At 35.0% G+C, this 17,993-nt stretch overlaps 1 protein-coding gene across 2 annotated transcripts in view; it reads left to right on the forward strand.

Annotated features, from left to right (window-relative positions):
- Window positions 1–17,993, forward strand: part of PLOD2 (procollagen-lysine,2-oxoglutarate 5-dioxygenase 2) — a 97,410-nt gene that overhangs the window by 48,857 nt on the left and 30,560 nt on the right. For both annotated transcript variants that reach the window (XM_039216491.1, XM_039216490.1), the window contains exons 4-7: window positions 9,996–10,159; window positions 13,155–13,267; window positions 15,297–15,360; window positions 16,640–16,737. In XM_039216491.1, the coding sequence (XP_039072422.1) occupies window positions 9,996–10,159; window positions 13,155–13,267; window positions 15,297–15,360; window positions 16,640–16,737 (439 nt within the window). The remainder of the gene's footprint in view (window positions 1–9,995; window positions 10,160–13,154; window positions 13,268–15,296; window positions 15,361–16,639; window positions 16,738–17,993) is intronic.

Here is a 17,993-nt window from a genome sequence, read left to right on the forward strand (position 1 = left end):
CTAGGATACCCATCCTGTAACAAAATTGCTAATCTCCTAATTAAATTTACCTCTGGTCAAAGGTAGAATTCAGAAAAGTAGAATTATTAATTTTTTATAAATCAAATCCCTATATCTATGAGGCTTTCTTTATTTTAATTTTTTTTATTATTAGAGAAGGAGAGAATCTTAAGCAGGCTTCACGCTCAGTGCCTAGTCTGAAGCAGGGCTCCATCCCATAATCTGGGGACCCTGACCTGAGCTGAAATCAAGAGTCAGGTGGTTAACCAACTGAACCACTCAGGTGCCCCTAATGTGGTTTTCTTAGGACAACTCAACTGCAGTGATTTGCTTTATGGAAGCATAGGTCACCACTGTATGAAAAAAAAAAATGCAAACACTTGTGTACTTAATGGATTGGATAGTTTGGATAGTCTTTTTCAAAAAAAAGCTTTCTTGAGGTATAAATTATATACCATTACATATACTCCTTTTAAGTGTAAAATTCAATAATTTTTAGTCATTTTAGAGTTGTGCAATTATCATCACTTCTCAACTTTAGAACATTTCTAATACCTTCAAATAATCTCTTGTGTTCATTTAGACTGGCTTTTGTGAATTAACTTGGTAACAATTTTATAACACTGCTTCCATGGGAATATGTATTCTAAACTGACTTTTGGATGATCATTTAAAATTAGAGAGTAGATATTTATAAATATACTCTGTAGAGTAAGATTTATTATATTTAGATAAAAACAAATATTTGGCAAGGGTTTGGGTTCATAAAATGAAAACTGAAACTATCCATATGAGAAAGTAACACAAACTTTTTTTCAAGTTATTTTATGCTGATGTGTATGTATATGTGTGTTAATGTAACTTAGATGGTTTATAAAGCTGACCATCTCTCCTTGATTAGATGACTTTATTTAATAGAATTCTAATGAATAATTCCAATAGCAATGAATTTGATGACTTAAAATTTTTTTAGTTTTTATTTATCTTTGAGAGAGAGAGGGTGAGCAGGAGAGGGACAGATGGAGAGGGGTGCACAGAATTGGAAGCCATCTCCAGGCTCTGAGCTGTCAGCACAGAGCCTGATGTGGGGCTTGAACTCACAAGCTGTGAGATCATGACTTGAGAGAGCTGAAGTCGAATACTCAACTGACTGAGCCACCCAGGTTCCCCTAAATTTGATGATTTTTAATGGATGGAGTGCAATAAGAATGGGTTCTTTTGGAATAGGCTCATAAAGATTTTGAGGACAAATATTGTTACTTGGTAGCTGCATATTCTCTTATGGAGAAAAATTATTCCATAAAGATTTTATAATTCACCTTAATCAGAGTAACTGAGCACTTTGAATTTTATTACAAGGTACATTGAATTACTTTTAGAATTACCTTGTAAATTATGTATTTATTTTACTTCAGTCACATTGAAGACAGATGATCAGGCCTAATTATTATTATATAGTAAAGAGTATTTTTAAAAAATAATATGTAGGCCATTAAGTAACAAAAAGTGTTTTATTGTGATTGATACAAATTGAATATTCCCAACAATCTTATTCTTTACTAGATATAGTAAAATATAAACCAGCCAAAATCCAGATTCCAGAATAAGCATGTGGTGGAAGACTTTATTTTGGGGTGTTAGTGTCTAATAAAACTTTAGTTATTTGTTTTATTCTTTTTGTATAGATTTAAGAATATTCGTTAGAAGAAAAGTTGTTATAAATAAAGGTGGTGTTTTTGAATTTGGACTGAACAGAAATTTCTATTTTTTGGTGATGTTGAATATAATGTCATTCATCAGAATTGAGATGGGTTACATTTTGAAAGACTCCTAATATATGAAATATTTAAAAGACATATTCAGTAGTGGTTATTGGCCTTACCAAAATGAAAATTTGCTCTATGAAAATAACTACCCAAGGACTTTGATATATAGAAACTGCTTGGTTCATTAAAGTATTTTTTTAAAGATGATTAACTCTATGACTTTGAGGTAAGATAAAGGAATTGACTTTGCAGTTTATAAGCTCTTGGTAACTAAGGATAGCAGTAAAGAAGATTAAACTGAAAAAACTGGAATAATAGTTAATGTTACAATACAAAAGCTGATATAGAATTAAAATGAATATAAAGTAAAGCCATTATTATGGTATTTATCTAGGTGCCTCTGGCCTGGGAAATTGATCCAGGATAAAGAACATTGACTGAAAACCCAGGAATAATCTTAGTCACAAATTCTTCTCTGTTAACATAGTATGCCTTACCACTTGTATATTGCCAGCTTCCATGTGCCTAGAATGTTGAATTGTAATTGTCCTTTTTTCCAGACAGTGTACCTGATTTAAATACTGTCTGGGTAAATAGCAAGGTATCAATAAATATTAGGTAAAAGAAACTTGCATCAAAAGAGCAAGAAACAGATCTTACAAGATCTGAGAAATATGGTGGATGCTTTGAAACTGCTTTTAAAGTTGGATTTTCTTCATTTATTTGGAGAAACTAAAATGATTTGTAAAGGCCAAAAAGCATCCAGATTTTCTAAATCTCAACGATTGCGATTATTAAAAAAATGAATTTTGATTGTCAGAAGCCATGAAAATGATGACGTTGCTGCTGACCTTTCAGATGTAAGCTAATGTTTGTTTCTTTGGTTCCTAGTTAAATATTATTTTGCTGAAAAAGTAAGATAAGTGGACAGAGTTTTCACTTTGTATTTAGCACACAAAAAGTTTCTATTGAGTATAAACTATGATCTATGCACTAAACTTAACACTGCAAACAAAGAGAGAAACACAGATCCCGATTCTTTGAGAATACTCAAAGAATTCTCATATTATGCTAATTCTGCAAACAAAACTGAACAAATCTAATTTGGAAGAAATAATATGTTTTCAGAAAAACTTGCGTATTGACACAATCTTCTTAGAATCATTTACTTTTAGAAAATTGTCAAAGATTATGTTTTATTGGATCATTTTGCTAATTGTTTATAAAATTATTTTTATGATTTTATTGTTATTGTCATAAGTATGATTTATGTGTATTAGTTCTATAGATGACCAGATCCTATCTTATTTTATTCTATGAAATGAATATTTTATACATTCCATAGGTCAATACATATGCAGTATGTGTAAAATACTTGCATTTTATATTGTCTTACATAGTTTGCACAGTTGACAGAATAAAAATTTTCTGAAAGCAAAGCTTTTCAAGTATGATGGCTATAATTTTAACCAACTACGGCAGATTTATTTGATGGACTCCTCCTTTCTGGCAGTGGTGATAATTTAAGTGTGCGGACACAAAGAACCTAGTCATTAGCAATGGACAACATTTCATTATATTAGTATGAAGGAAAGCCAAAATACATCAGAGTTCTTGGTTTGAGTATTGCTTTTTTCTTTTTTCCCTTTTTAGAAGGAAAGATTAAAATCATTAGCTGTCACATAAATGTGACACTGTCTCTGGCTTACCCAGAATAGGCTGAAATATGTTTAGAAATTATGTAGGAAATGAGTGACTTTTGTTTTTCAAATTGTTCACATGTTGTTAATTTTTACTGAGTATATCAATGGGTGTGTTGGAATGAGGAAGAAATAAATTATATACAAGAGAAGCATTGGATGTTTATATGTATGTATATATTATCTATTGATTGAGATATATACTCTTGAATGCATTAATTTGCTTGACTGTGTGTCTATAATATATAACATATAACATACATATATATAAATTTTTCCCAAACCAGATTGCCTGCTCCTTGAAGTTTGTTCTTTTGAGTAAACATGTGTCTGTTATATGCAAAATACAGTGCTGGCTGTGTGATTGGAACTAGAGTTGAGGGGTCAAGGGCTGAGTAGGACAGAAATGCCCCCTGGGTACAGTTTTCTATCCATCGCTCTGTATATGTTGTATCTGGCATGTTGTAGCTGCATAATAAACGTTGGGGATTTATAGAAGCTTTTTCCCTGCTCATTAATTTAGTGAATATTTGCTGTGTACTAAATATGTGTCAGACTTGAAAGTTCTAATGTTGCAGAGATAAATTTAACCATTATTTAAAAGGAGAGGGAAAATTTTCTTTACTTAATCATCTTTTAACTACTAATTTTACCAGGAAGGAGACTGACGCAGAAACAGCAAGAGAGGGATAACTCGTGGCTGCACAGGCAGCTGTGGCAGCTTCAGCTACTTTGACCGCTTGCCAGCGTCCCTACCTTGGCTGCCTTCTCTGTTAGGTGTTAGCCCCGCGCTAGCCGCTCTCAGGAAACAGTCTGGAGAAAATGACTCTCTAGCTAAGCAGTGTCTTGATTGGCTCCTACCTCTACCCAGCCTCAGTAGGAATACTGTACGAGAAACGAGAGTAGATACCATTTGGAAGAAGATCCACCCAGAATTATTTAGTTTTTAAAATAGTACCTGCTTTTTAAGAAGAGCTAATTCCTACCCTTTCCTTCAAAATTCCTATAGTAAATGTATTTACCATTTTATACTATGATTTTATTGTAATTTATTTTGCAAGTTCAACAGGGTGGACATTTTAAAAAATATATATATTTTTTAAATTTATTCTTAAGTAAGCTCCATACCCAAAGTGGAGTTCCAACTCATGACCCTGAGATCAGGAGTCATAAGCTGTACCAACTGAGTCAGCCAGACATCCCTGGTTGATATTTTAACTTTTTGGTGGGCGAGGGGAGAGAGGGAGTGATTTTGTATCATAGGTTTGCAATATTATCTATGAAAATATAGATATGTATTTAAGGATTTAAGGTGAGGACATGATTAAAGACAGAAGTATCAGGTGTGTTGCTCCTTGTGTGCTTCAGTGTCATTCGACTTTAGCTACTAATAGCTTGAGTGCTTATAACTTTGGCTTCCATGCATGTCCATGATGATGAAGAAAGTGTTGTATTGGGGAGGAACAAATAAAATTAGGGAACACTTCGGTTGCTTTCTTTTCTGGCTACCCAGTAGCTTTTGCTTCTTGTTAAGACTTGGGATGACTCATTCATTCAACTTTTCATTTATTTGTTCAACAAATATTTACTAACTGTCTTCCAAATACAAGGCTAGTGGAATACATAGATGAATAACGATGTGGATCTGGCATGTGAAGGAAGAACAGGGAGTCTAGTATAAGATAGGCAGTTCCAGTGTGAAAAACAAGAAATAAAATGTTTCATGAAATGAGAGGGGAAAAGATCTGTGGGAGTTAAAAGGAAGGAAACGGTCTCTTCCATTTCGGCTAATCAAGTAGAAGTTTTTAGAGGAGGTGAAATTTGAAATGGGCCTCACAGAGGAATGGTTTGTACCCTATTGGGAGAAGATGTGCTAAGCAGATAGAACATCTTGAGAAAACACGTGGGTGACAGATCAAATAATTCAGTTTGGTTTCAGAACAGGTTACTAAATGGAAAGTTATTGTGATGCTGATTCTTTTAGACTTTGTAGGCCAGGGGCTGGTAAACCAGAGGCCAGCTCACTGGTTATTTTTATAAATAGTTTTATTGGAACACAGTTATGGTCCTTGTTTCTGGCTGCTTTTGCACCGCAATGGCAGAATTGAGCCCTTGCAGTGGAGACCATATTGCCCTCGAAGCCAAAATTATTTTCTGTAAAAGGTTAGATAGCAAATATTTGCAGAGTCCTACTTTAGACCTAGTTGAGAACTATTCAGCCAGCCTGGGGACTAGCACAGAATGATTTTTAGGAGAGTTTGTCAGTCAGTCTTTATCAGAAGTGAGGAGATAGGTAATGTGGAGGCTTGTGGGGCTTTTGAATTGGCTTTTGAAGTCCAGTGTCTTCTAGAAAGGGTGGAGAAGATTTGAATGCTAAATGGATTAAGTAGATGGAATCGATAGGATTTGGTGAAATATTTGATGAGAGAGGCCATAGAAAGGGCGAGATAAGGCTGGATGAAAGATTTTCAGCTTGGGAGACTGTGTGGTTGATGGTGCCACAGAAACAGGGAACACACACAGAAGGGCAAACGCTTGTAAAAGTTTGAATGACCTGTTGGAGATAGAATGCTGACATGTCTGTTAGAGAACTCAATATGACCACATAAGGTGGGACCTTATGGTTTTTGCAGGACCCAGGAATATTTACTACAGTTAACTATGGAAAATTTTATTCTTCATCTTTAAATGGACCAAATTCCTATGAGAATTATTTTTATGACTGTTGTGCATTTTTTAAAAATTTGATTATTTGGGTTGTTGTGGCCAAAGTAATTTTAAGTAGAAAAACTTTCTTGCCGTTTGAAAGTTTTAAATCAATTCAGAGAACTGTTCTAAAATACTTAAACATGGAAATAACAATGCCACTAAAAGGAAATGGGAAAGTTTTAGCAACCTTAAATTTTTATTCAGAGTTAAATTCTCACTTCAGTTATGTGAACATAATCTTTGCCTTTACATTTTACTTTAAAATAATTATTTTTGGGGACTGCCTGAGTGGCTCAATCAGTTGTGTCCAACTCTTGGTTTCAGCTTAAGTCGTGATCTCATGGTTAGTAAGTTTGAGCTTCACATTGGGCTCTGTGCCACCATTGTGGAACCTGTTTGGGAGTCTCTCTCTTTCCCTCTCTCTGCCCCTCCACCACGTGGGCTGTGTCTGTCTCTCTCAAATATATAAACTGAAAATAATAATTTTGTGTTATAAAGGTAATGCTTGCTTATAAACTACTAAATTGTTTAAGTAGAAGTTGCTCTGACTCCCTTTCAAGCTACTGGATTCTGCCAGTAGTTTCAGATAGATGGTGTAGATTCTATAGTCTTCCTCAGGTTTGTAAAGACAGAAAACATTCACTTTCCAAATGTGCATTTATGCCTCTGAAGATGTGATGCTACCTATACAATTTCTGAATCAGTTGGCCCAAGTCTCCCAATCATGTGATTCTCTGACATAATAAGCCCTTTTTTCCATTTCCAAACAATGTGCTGGGAGCCATCTGCAGCTTATAGGGCAGTCGCTATCTCAGAAGGTTTGATTTTTTTGTCTTGCCTCTCATGGCTTAATTACCCATGACATTGGTCTTCCTTCCTAATGTTTAATCTGATATGTATCAACAACTAGTAGTCTTTGGAAAGTAAGAAAGTATTATCTTAGTGGTCAGAGATCTCAAGTGGTCATCCTGAGAAACTAAGTTCTTATTCTTAAGAAAAAAAATAGATGCATTTTTATAAATATTATTTTGTACAGTCAGATTAATTCAGTTTTTAAATCAACTTAGAACACATTTATTCTGATTTAAAATTTATCTTAACACATATGTGTATATAAAAATAAAATCACTATAAACTATAGATTGGTATAAACGTAAAAGTGACTTTTCCTCCTGCCTCTCCCATTGTTATAGTCCCTTTCATCTAGTAACAGTAATGTTAATTTTTAACTTTATTGAGTGTGTATAACATACCATGTGTTGTTCTTAACTTTTTATTCAATAACTTGATGAGCTAGGTACTACCCTCCTCCCCCTTTTTATACATAAAGAAACTAAAGCATAAAGAATTTAAGTAACTTGCCTAAGGTTACTCAGCACATGGCAGAGCTGAAATTAGAAACCCAACTAGAAGACTTCAAATTGTATGCTCTGAGTCCCCTTATGATTATGTTATTAATAGTATTAACAGAAGCTTGCCTATTGATACTGGAAGAAAGAAAAAGCTCTGTATGGGAAGGTGTATATGTAGATAAGTTTTGAGATGATATTTTCTGTAATTGAAAGAAAAACAAATCATAAAATTTAAATCATCTAGAATGATATAAAATGAAAAGAAGTAGTCTACCTTTCTGATCCCAACCTTATTTTTTCTTTTAAAAAAAATTGGCTGGGCATAATTACTAATTGTAGTTGCACATTCCTAACATTTTAATTCACATGTGTTTAGTTTTGTTTAAGACTCAGAGTGTACTATCTGGTGAAGATTGTGTATGTCAAGTAGTTTTTACTTGTAAAGTGTAGTTCACCATGAAGGGGAAAAAGAGGAAAGGAACAGAGGGAAAGCAACTTCCTTTTAAAGGAGATTACAGAAGCACATCAGTTCCACTCACATTCCACTAGACAGACTTAGACATGTGCCCGTATCTAGCTTCAGAGAAGTCTTTAGTACGATGACCATGTGCCCAGTTAACACAAGGGCATTCCATTATTAAAATAAAGGCTTGGGAATGTATATGGGGGTCAGTTAGCACCTCTGCCACAAGTATAAACTTACACTATTCTTGCTAAAGTAAATTTTTGTAAAGTTCACTTATTTATTTTGAGAGAGACAGAGCACAAGCAGGGGAGAGGCAGAGAGAGATGGAGAGACAGAGAATCCCAAGCAGGCTCTGCAGTGTCAGCTCAGAGCTCAGCATGGGGCTTGAAGCCACAAACTTTGAGATCATGACTTGAGCCAAAATCAAGAGTTGGCTGCTTAACTGAGCCATCTAGGTACCCCACTAAAATAATTTTTAAAGCTTCACAGGGTTTTTATTTTTATAGAGATGAACAGTCGTGTGTTTTATGTTGACAAAATAACTCACATATAAAAAATTATTAAATGTTGCCTGATGCATGACTACTGTCTTAGCATGTTACCACGCTCTTTGAGAGCAAGTCTGGCTGGGAAAGGCATGTAGAATAGTATCCTTACTCCTCCATTCAGATATCACAGCCGTGTATCTGGAATTGGCCTTTATTGCTGAATTCAGGAGCATTAGTTTGTTCTGATTGTTTACTACCTGGGATATGAGGTCATTAAGTTAGCATCTTTGGAAGCTTTTGGTCCTGAGGTACTCTGATGTGAAAAAAAAAGATGCAGAAGAATTTATGGCTGTAACAAGAATAAAGAATTTATTGCAGAGTGGAAGCATATCAGGTTGTGGCTTTTCTACTTCATATTTGGTTAGTCATTTCCGTGAATCAACAATGAGCAATAATGTCTCCAGAAAAGTTAATGAAACCATTGACATTAGAGTGTCAACTAAAAAAAGATTTTTAATGTTTATTTGTTTTTGAGAGAGAGGGGGAGATAGAGCGTTAGCACATTATGGGCAGAGAGAGAGGGGGAGACAGAATCAGAAGCAGGCTCTCAGCTCCGAGCTATCAGCACAGCCTGATGTGGGGCTCGAACCCGTGAACTGTGAGATCATGAACTGAGCCAAAGTCAAATGCTTAACCAACTGAGCCACCCAGGTGCCCCTATAGTGTCAATTTTTGGATAATTTTTTCCAATTTTATTGAGCTTTAGAAAGATGCACTTGTCTAACACTTTTAGGATTTCAGGCTAAATAGTAATTTAAATATAAATTTATAATGGTCATTTTTTAGTAGTTGAACACATTTCTCAAAGATCATGAAAGCTTCAGAAATGATAATGGTTGGGTACAAATTAAATTGTAAATTGTACAAATTAAATTGGGTACAAAGTAGGCAGTTATAATGGCAGCTTCTGTCAATGACTATGTCTATATTATTAAGTTATATATTTAGTTATTGACTTTTTTAAAATGCTTATGTTTTTTTATTTTGAGAGAGAAAATGAACAGGGAAGGGGCAGAGAGAGGAGGAGACAGAGCACAGAGCCCAATACAGGGCTCGAATTCATGAACCATGAGATCATGACCTGAGCCAAAATCAAGAGTTGGACGCTTAACCAGCTGAGCCATTCAGGCGCCCCAAGTTATTGACTTTTGAGCATTGAACACTGATTGAGCAGTTTGATTTTGGTGAATATGTAGTTATTGAAAAAATGCATTAAGACTGGTACTAAAAAACATCTTTATTTGGACTTCATCTGCCAATGTAATGTAAACATTAATAATTTAGTACAACCCATATAATTTAAATTGAAGGAAAATTGGAGTATTCTGTAAATAGTTGGTATTAATCTTATGTTGGATTCTAAATTCTCAGTTTTATTCATGACTATATCTTGGTTTATGTGCCTAAATTGACAAGTGTATTTTAAAACTTCTTTTTCCCCCCTCATTAAACAGCTTTAATGTCATATTTGCTGGTGGTCCAGAAGAAGTTCTAAAAAAGTTCCAAAAGTCAAACCACAAAGTGGTCTTTGCAGCAGATGGAATTCTGTGGCCAGATAAAAGACTAGCAGACAAGTATCCCATTGTGCACTTTGGGAAACGCTACCTGAATTCGGGAGGTGGGTAAGATACTGGCAGAGAAGTTTAATGCTAGTCATAGAAAATTATAAATATTGATGAAACAACCTTTTTTTTGTATATGTAAATAGACATGAACCATTAGCTTCTTATTACTATGAAAAATTATATCAGCTTAGAATCCATGGTGTATTTTAGTAGACAAAACATTTTCCATATATCATATCATATGATGCCCCTAACAAAACTAAGCAGTGTAAATGTTATTATTTCCAGAACATAAGTGGGAAAACCTCTGTTCCCCAAATTTAAGTGATTTCTCCTAAAGACATTCAGTTGTTCAAGGAAAAACAGCATGGATTCTGGTCTGATTATAGTTTCACTGACAGTTTTCTGGCTATAGGATAATGGATTTAGTAAGTTCCCTTACTTAGGAAAAAGTGCAAGCTACAGTCACTTAGCTATAAAATATAGGCATTACTTAATTTTGTCTATATTTTAAATGTATCAGAGTAAATGAGTGATTTGTCTTTAAATCAGTAGTCAAAAAGGTTCAGTTTTGAGTGTCTGAGTATAAAGTACTGCATTAGCTACTCCACCATGAATTAAAGTAACAAATTATCACATTTTCCCTTTCCTTTCAAAAAATAAAATAAACTTGACTTTGGACATTATGATGACTCCAAAATGTTTTCCTTAGACCAAGGTTAATATAAACATATGACCAGAAGATATAACCAAATAGGATGGGGGACATATTAGAGAAATTAGTTGGATGAAAGTTACAAGCCATGTTGGGAAAACAAATGTTTTTTGGGTGATTCACATACACATAACTGATACTGTTTAGTTTAGTTCAAGTAACTACTACTTGACATAGCAGCATTTTTGGATTCTAGGCTCTGCTCAAGGCATTTATGGCAATGAAACCTTTTGCAAGTAATTTACTTTCTCTAGAATGCCTCAATTCCAGCTCTGTTTACCTGCAATATATTTTATGCAATATATTCCCATAGTTGTACCTTGGAATTTTGTCAGGCCATATAAATAGTGTACTTCTGAAGCCTTAAATTCCAGTTTGTACTGCCTAGTTTCAGCTCACTTTTTCTCTTCATCTCAATACAACTGCAATTGATAGTTTGGGGGATTTCTTGACTATTTTATTTTTCTCCTAACCTATCTATCACCAGTCACAACCTAGGTTTCCTCGTGTTGGTCACTTGACCTCATTGCCTTAGTAATCTTTCCTTCTTAGATTTACGGTTTATGTACTGACAAAGCCTCTCCCTAAGATTATTGCCCACTTTTGACTTCTCTGTCTAAATCCTCAATTATGGATTGATGCTGCTTCTACTGCCAAACGTCAGCCTGTCAATAGCACATGGCTAGATTTTAACTTATCCTAAGTCCTATATAATTTAGAAACCAGTTAGCTGGGGGACTCTGGGAGTTTTATTTTATATTTATTAATTTTTCTAAACATGATATGTATATTAAAACATCTAGATATAATTCATATACAAATTATGTAATGATTCATCGAGATGGTGACATTCTTCTAGATGGAGATATATGTGTTCAAGAGTATAAATTTCAAACAGATGCACAGTGCTGTGGAAACAGCAAAAACCCCTCAAGTGAGTGCCTTTGTGTGCAAGTTTAACTAAGGAAAAGGTGTTTTTAAGTGGGAAAGAGATTATATAAGGACATCAAAATATGATTCCTATGTTTTCTATAGTAATAATAGTTAAAGAGATGCTAGAAAATCTAAATATATTCAATACAAGATTATACAATTTCATGAATGGTCTGGTAAGAGTTATTTAATAGAAATATATATGTATATAAAATATATCACATACTATGAAAATAGATGGAATTTCTTTTCATTTTTGAAGTAGATTTATAAAAAGCATAAGGAAGCATAATTTTTGAAAAGGGGTAATATAAACCTTTGGAAAATGTCATATGCCACTACTTGGACATATTTTTCATTATAGTATATTGATAATAGGAATTTAAAAATTCACTGTTTTTCAGTGTTCTAGGAATTTTTTTAATTTGATAAAAATAACAAAAATGAGCGGCCAGTGATTGGCTTAAGCATGTTTTTATTTTCTCTTGATTTCTCTAAGTAACTAAATTTCTGGACCTATTTCTTTTCATTCCTTTATTCCTATGAGCAATTTTAATTTTGAGGGTAAAAAGTTAGGTTTCCTTTCAATTCACAGGAGTAACATTGGTCCCTTTTTAAAAGTATTGTATGTCAATGAAACATAGCAGCTTGGCTGCATTTCTGAAATTCAGAGGAAGATTCAAACAGGGGAAAAATGATACTGTTGTCTGTGTCTTTTATAGACAACTGTTACTGGCAGATTTAATGCTTATGTTCGAAGGCCAAGGGGAACAATCCAATTTTAGACTTCCTTTCTCCAGACTGTGGCATAAAAAATCTAGCCAGAAAATGGTTTAGCAGGTACAATTATGACCAGTTCAAGTAAAGGAAAAATTCCCAATATGTCCTAGATATAAAATTTCTTTGAGATGTTTGCAGTCAGTGACATTTCCAACATTCCTCTGATTTTGTTAGCATCTCTGCACTGACGTTAAAACCACTGTAGTGGAGATTTTTTTCTTTTTTTTTTAGAAACAGTGAATCGTCTCCAAAGGATCCAAGAAAGAGCATTTTAGAAGGTCAGGAAGAAAGTTCATCTGTCTTCTTCTGTTCTTTTCCCAGTAACTTTTTCCCTGAGGAGCCTTGGAAAACATTATTCCCTCTGTTGTGTCAATTAATTTTGGGGATGTATTTATTCACTAAGAGTCTTTGATTTGTAGTTGGTGGTAAAAACTCATAGTTTATGTATAAAACAAAGGATGCTCAATAACTCATTTCTTCCATGGTAAGCTGTAAAATTCTAACTTAAGGATTAGACCTAATGGATTTACAACTCTGTGCAACTGCTGAATGGAATTAATAGAAAACAAGTTTTGGTCTTTGATTACTAAATTCTCTAATCCCCCTCGGTTATATTGCAGGATTTATTGGCTATGCTCCATATATCAACCGTATAGTTCAGCAGTGGAATCTCCAGGATAATGATGATGATCAGCTCTTTTACACTAAAATTTACATTGATCCACTGAAGAGGGTATGTAATATAACCTCCTTACTTAAGGTGTTTACCGGAGCTCCAGCCATTGTATCCATGGCATAGGCAGTTAATGGACAGAATGGTAAATAAGAGGCCATCTCAGTTCTGATCTCAGTTATGTTACCTCTATTTAAATAATTTTGCTAGAAAAAAACTTTCCTCTTATTTTTTCTTTGACTAGAACATATTTATGTGGCTACACATAATATACAAATGTCCTTTGTTTCAAGCATAAGTGTTCTATTAAAAAATCTGATTTCTATTATTAAGGAGAAGAATGTAGGGAACAATAGCTGTCTGGTGTAGGCCCTAGAGAGAATATTCCTGAGATTGATTTAAATGAAACTTTGAAGAAAAATAAAACCAAAGTTCTCTAACTTTAGAATATGTTTAGTATATTTACATAATGTAAGTTAATGTTTCAGAAATTCACCATAGGCAACTGATACCTTTCTAAAATGTCCTGAATTTGTATAATTTGTGGGTGCTGTTATTGGAAACCAGTTTTTTGAAGAATAGTTTACAGTGAGTTTGCAACTACAGCTGTTTCTGTTTCTTAGATAAATATTTCACTCATCTAAATATTTTCATTAGACACTTAATCCTTAAGAAACTTTATTCTTAAAATGTTTGTTTTTCTTCGTCTCCATTTTTTTTGCTTTCCTTCTTAAGTGTATGACATAGCAAGCCTGAGGACTTTCTCCTTCATCTAGGAGGAGACGCCTGCTCTTGGCCCGAGTGCCAGCCTGTGTAGCACAATGCGTGTCTGCCTTCGTGTAATTCAACTGTGAAAGTACTTTGGGTCTTCCTTAGTTGTCTCTGCTTCAGGGTGGTTTCCCTGAAATCTCACTACTGAGTTTGTAATAATTGTAGTTGTATAAATCCTGGTTAAGATTCTCTCTAAGCGTAAGATTTTATCTGGTTAACACATGTCCTCGTTTGCTTGGTTTGTCATGACAAAGTACTCTAGACTGGGTGGCTTAAACAAGAGAAATGTATTTTCTCAGAGTTCTGGAAGAACGGAGAATTAGTCATATGGCGGGGAAGTGGAAATATTAGGAGAAGAGCAGGAGTGCTTTGACATAACCTTTACCCTAGATCAGGGCGCCGGCATGGTCGGTTTCTGGCAAAGGCTCTCTTTCTGGGTTGTAGACAGTAGCCACCTCCTTGCTGTGTCCTCATGTGGTGATGAGAGACACACACACACATACACAGAGAATGCACAACCACGCTGGTGTCTCTTCTGATATAGGTACTAATTCTGTCATGAGGGCCCTGCTCTCATGACCTCAGTTTAACCCTCATTTTCTACCAAAGACCCTGTCTCCAAATACCTCCAATACATTGTGGGTTAGCACTTTATATGAATTTTGATGAGGCACAAAGATTCAGTCTATAATAATACACAAAGATGGTATTAGGATTTTTATTATGACAGGGAAATGTAGCTGGAAAACGGGTACATTGAGAATCATAAAGTCTGTAAAGCAGATTAATCTTTATGATTGTGTTGATTAATTACATACCCGTTGTAGCAGTCAGGTAGGGGATTATGCCGCAATAATAACCCAACCTCAAAAGTTTGCCCTGGCAGAGGTTCGTATCTCCTGCTACATGTCCATGATAGGTCAGCAGAGGGTTTCAGCTTATTGTAGATACTTGGGGACACTGGCTAATGGAGCAGTCATCATAGACCTTACCAGTTTGTGTGCCACTGGGGCTCCCTGCGTCAGGTTAGAAGTGATTTATTTTACTTCTGCTAAAAATCCACTTGACAGAATTAGTCACAATGTGGAGAAGTGAAATATTAGGAGAGCAGCCTAAATGCTTTGGCATACCCTTTATCCTTTAATTCAGTCAACTATATAGTCTTTCTGTCTTTCTGAAGAATATTGCTGGAATAATTTACAAATAGGATCTTAAATTCCCCTGAAGAATAAGCTATATTAACATGATAGCTGTTAAAATGATAGTTGTTTGCTGTTTTTTTTGTCATTTTCAATAGTATCTATATTCTCATTTTTAGGAAGCTATTAACATCACATTGGATCACAAATGCAAAATTTTCCAGACTTTAAATGGAGCTGTAGGTATGCTTCCTAAATATGGAATTGTTTATATATACAAATGAACACCTGTGTTTTCAACTGTCTGTCCTGTATTGTATCCATTTTGGGGCTGTGATTAAAGTTTTACTGTGTAGATACTACAACTTTTAAAAAACAATGGACTTGAACTTAATTTGACATAGTGAAATACATTTCCTTAAAATCGTTTCCTAAGATTAGTGTAAAAAAGATAAGCTTCTAGCTTTAGGTAATTTAGAATTTAGTGTCTCAGCATCTGGAGATATATTTTGAATTTAATGATATTACACAGTTTTCCATGTAAGTTCTTTGTATTGTTAATTAATCAGGAATATTAGGGTATTGGAGTACCTTACCTAGCTTAAATGGTAACTGCTAACCAGGCACATATACTGTGGAATGTCTGTATGTGTGTGTGTGTGTGTGTGTGTGTGTGTGTGTGTATGTGTGTGTGTGTGTGTGTGTGTGTATGCCTTTGTGTGTTTTCCCAGAGAGACATATTTCTTGGTAAAATTACATTACTCCATTAAATTAATCAATATACTAAAATATACTAAAATAATATACTAAATATCCCCAATATACTAAAAATAAAAATACATTAATTCGTTAATGTACTAATATTTTAAACATTAAAAATACATTGTAATTCGGTACAACTCTTCAAGGCAGTTTATGCACTAAAAAGTTTCAGAATGGAAAGCATTTAGTTTGAAGTGCTTTGGAAATTGTGAGGAAAGGAACTGGAAACAACAAGAAAAACCAGCTGTTCCTGCTCCCATCTGACTTGTGTATTCCTGGAATTTTCATTAGGCCTGATTTTCAAGAACTGGAAATACGCTCAGCAATGGCCAACTGCGGAAACCTTGCTTACGTCCGGCAGTGTTCTATTCGCCATATTTACATTGTTATTATCCTCATGACTTTGAAAGGCAGGCAAAGATCCCATTTGATAGTTGACTAAATCGAGACAATAATTTAGTTCATATGGGATCACATTACTATCAAGAGTCCTTGGAAGCAGGATGGCAAAGATGCTTTTCTTCTGCTAGACACCCCAGTCAGTGTCTTAGCACCTCAGTTTGCTGGTACTGGGTTGGAATGACTGAGGTGCTCTGCTGACCTAAAGTAGGCAAAATTTCTAAAAGTGTTGTAGCACATGGAATAGTATTCATGAGAAATTTTATAACAAGAAGGTATAGATAGATGTAGACATGTATATATGTATATGAATACACACATTTTAAATGACTAAAATCTGTTTTTTTTCTTTTTAACCCAGATGAAGTTGTTTTAAAATTTGAAAATGGCAAAGCCAGAGCTAAGAATGTATTTTATGAAACATTACCAGTGGCAGTTAATGGAAATGGACCAACCAAGGTGAGTCACAGCGACTTTTCCCTGTTTCTATTCTAAAGAGCAATATGGAGAGTGTCATCTTCTCCTTCCCCTCCTTCACCTTCTCCTCCTCCTTCTACTTCTCTTTTTTCATATCTTGAAGAGTCTCTATTTTAGTGCTAGCAACCTACTGGCTTCATCTTTACACTGTGTATTATGTGCTTTCCTTCAGATTAATCAAACTGAGGATCTTTCCTGAGCAAAGTGATACTTTTTCATTCTATTTTGACACATTACTGTTTAATAATAACAGCGACCTTGAGAATGAGCCATATTTTCCTCATATAGGATATCTTATCTGAATAGGAGATGCTGAGGTTACTAAGTCAACATTTCTGAGTTAACAACTCTGTTATGATTGAGGTGTAACTATGTGGCTGGAAGCTTCTTCTTGCATTTATTTTGTACCAAGGTTGATGGGTTATAGTTGAGAAAGACATATTGCGACTAATGAAGTTTTGGATGCTTTTCAAATATATATATCCGAGCTTGCTGAAAATGTTATCGACTGCAAAATTTCTAGATAAGTTTGGGATATAGATGTGTGCTTAAAACAATGTTCTGAGAAACCGAGATGCCTAATTTACTTGTACGTACCTAGAAAAGAGATGAATAGATGTGCACGATGGGAAGGAAGATGGGGAGAAGTCCTCTGCTGTTTCAGAGCATTGAGTAGTCTGAATTCCAGTAAGACCTATATGCATGGGAAGAAAGGCAAGGGAAAGCCCACACTGGCAGCTTTTCACCATCAGAACGGAAGTAGTAGATTCCTCTTCCCCTCTAGTTAATCTTTCCACCGCTTACTGTCCCATTCCAGCCCTCCTACAGTCTGACTGGGGGCACTCCTTTCTCAGTCTTCTATCACTTTCACTTTCCCAGATCTGTCCTTTCCTACTCATTAGCAATGTAAAGACCCTCAAGACTTTCCCATCTTAAAACAAAGCCAAGCGGGCACACTAAAACATCCTCCTCAATCACCTTGTCTTCCAGCCTGTTTGACTTTTTTCCTCCCCTTCACAGCCACACTTTTTAAAGTAGAAACAACGTACTGCCACCTCTGTTCCTTTACCCACCACACGGGGAAATGCTCCTGCCGAGGTCCGTTGTGACATCCTCTTCAGCCCTCCTTTTTACTTGACTCAGAGGTGACATTTGATCATGTTGATCCCATTTGGCCCTACTTGAAATACTCTTTCCCTTTGTTTGCACCATTCTCTGCTGATTTGTCTACTGATTTT

The sequence above is a fragment of the Hyaena hyaena genome, unplaced genomic scaffold (assembly GCF_003009895.1).
Source record: "Hyaena hyaena isolate Hyena2069 unplaced genomic scaffold, ASM300989v1 scaffold_636, whole genome shotgun sequence".
Lineage (NCBI taxonomy): Eukaryota > Metazoa > Chordata > Mammalia > Carnivora > Hyaenidae > Hyaena > Hyaena hyaena.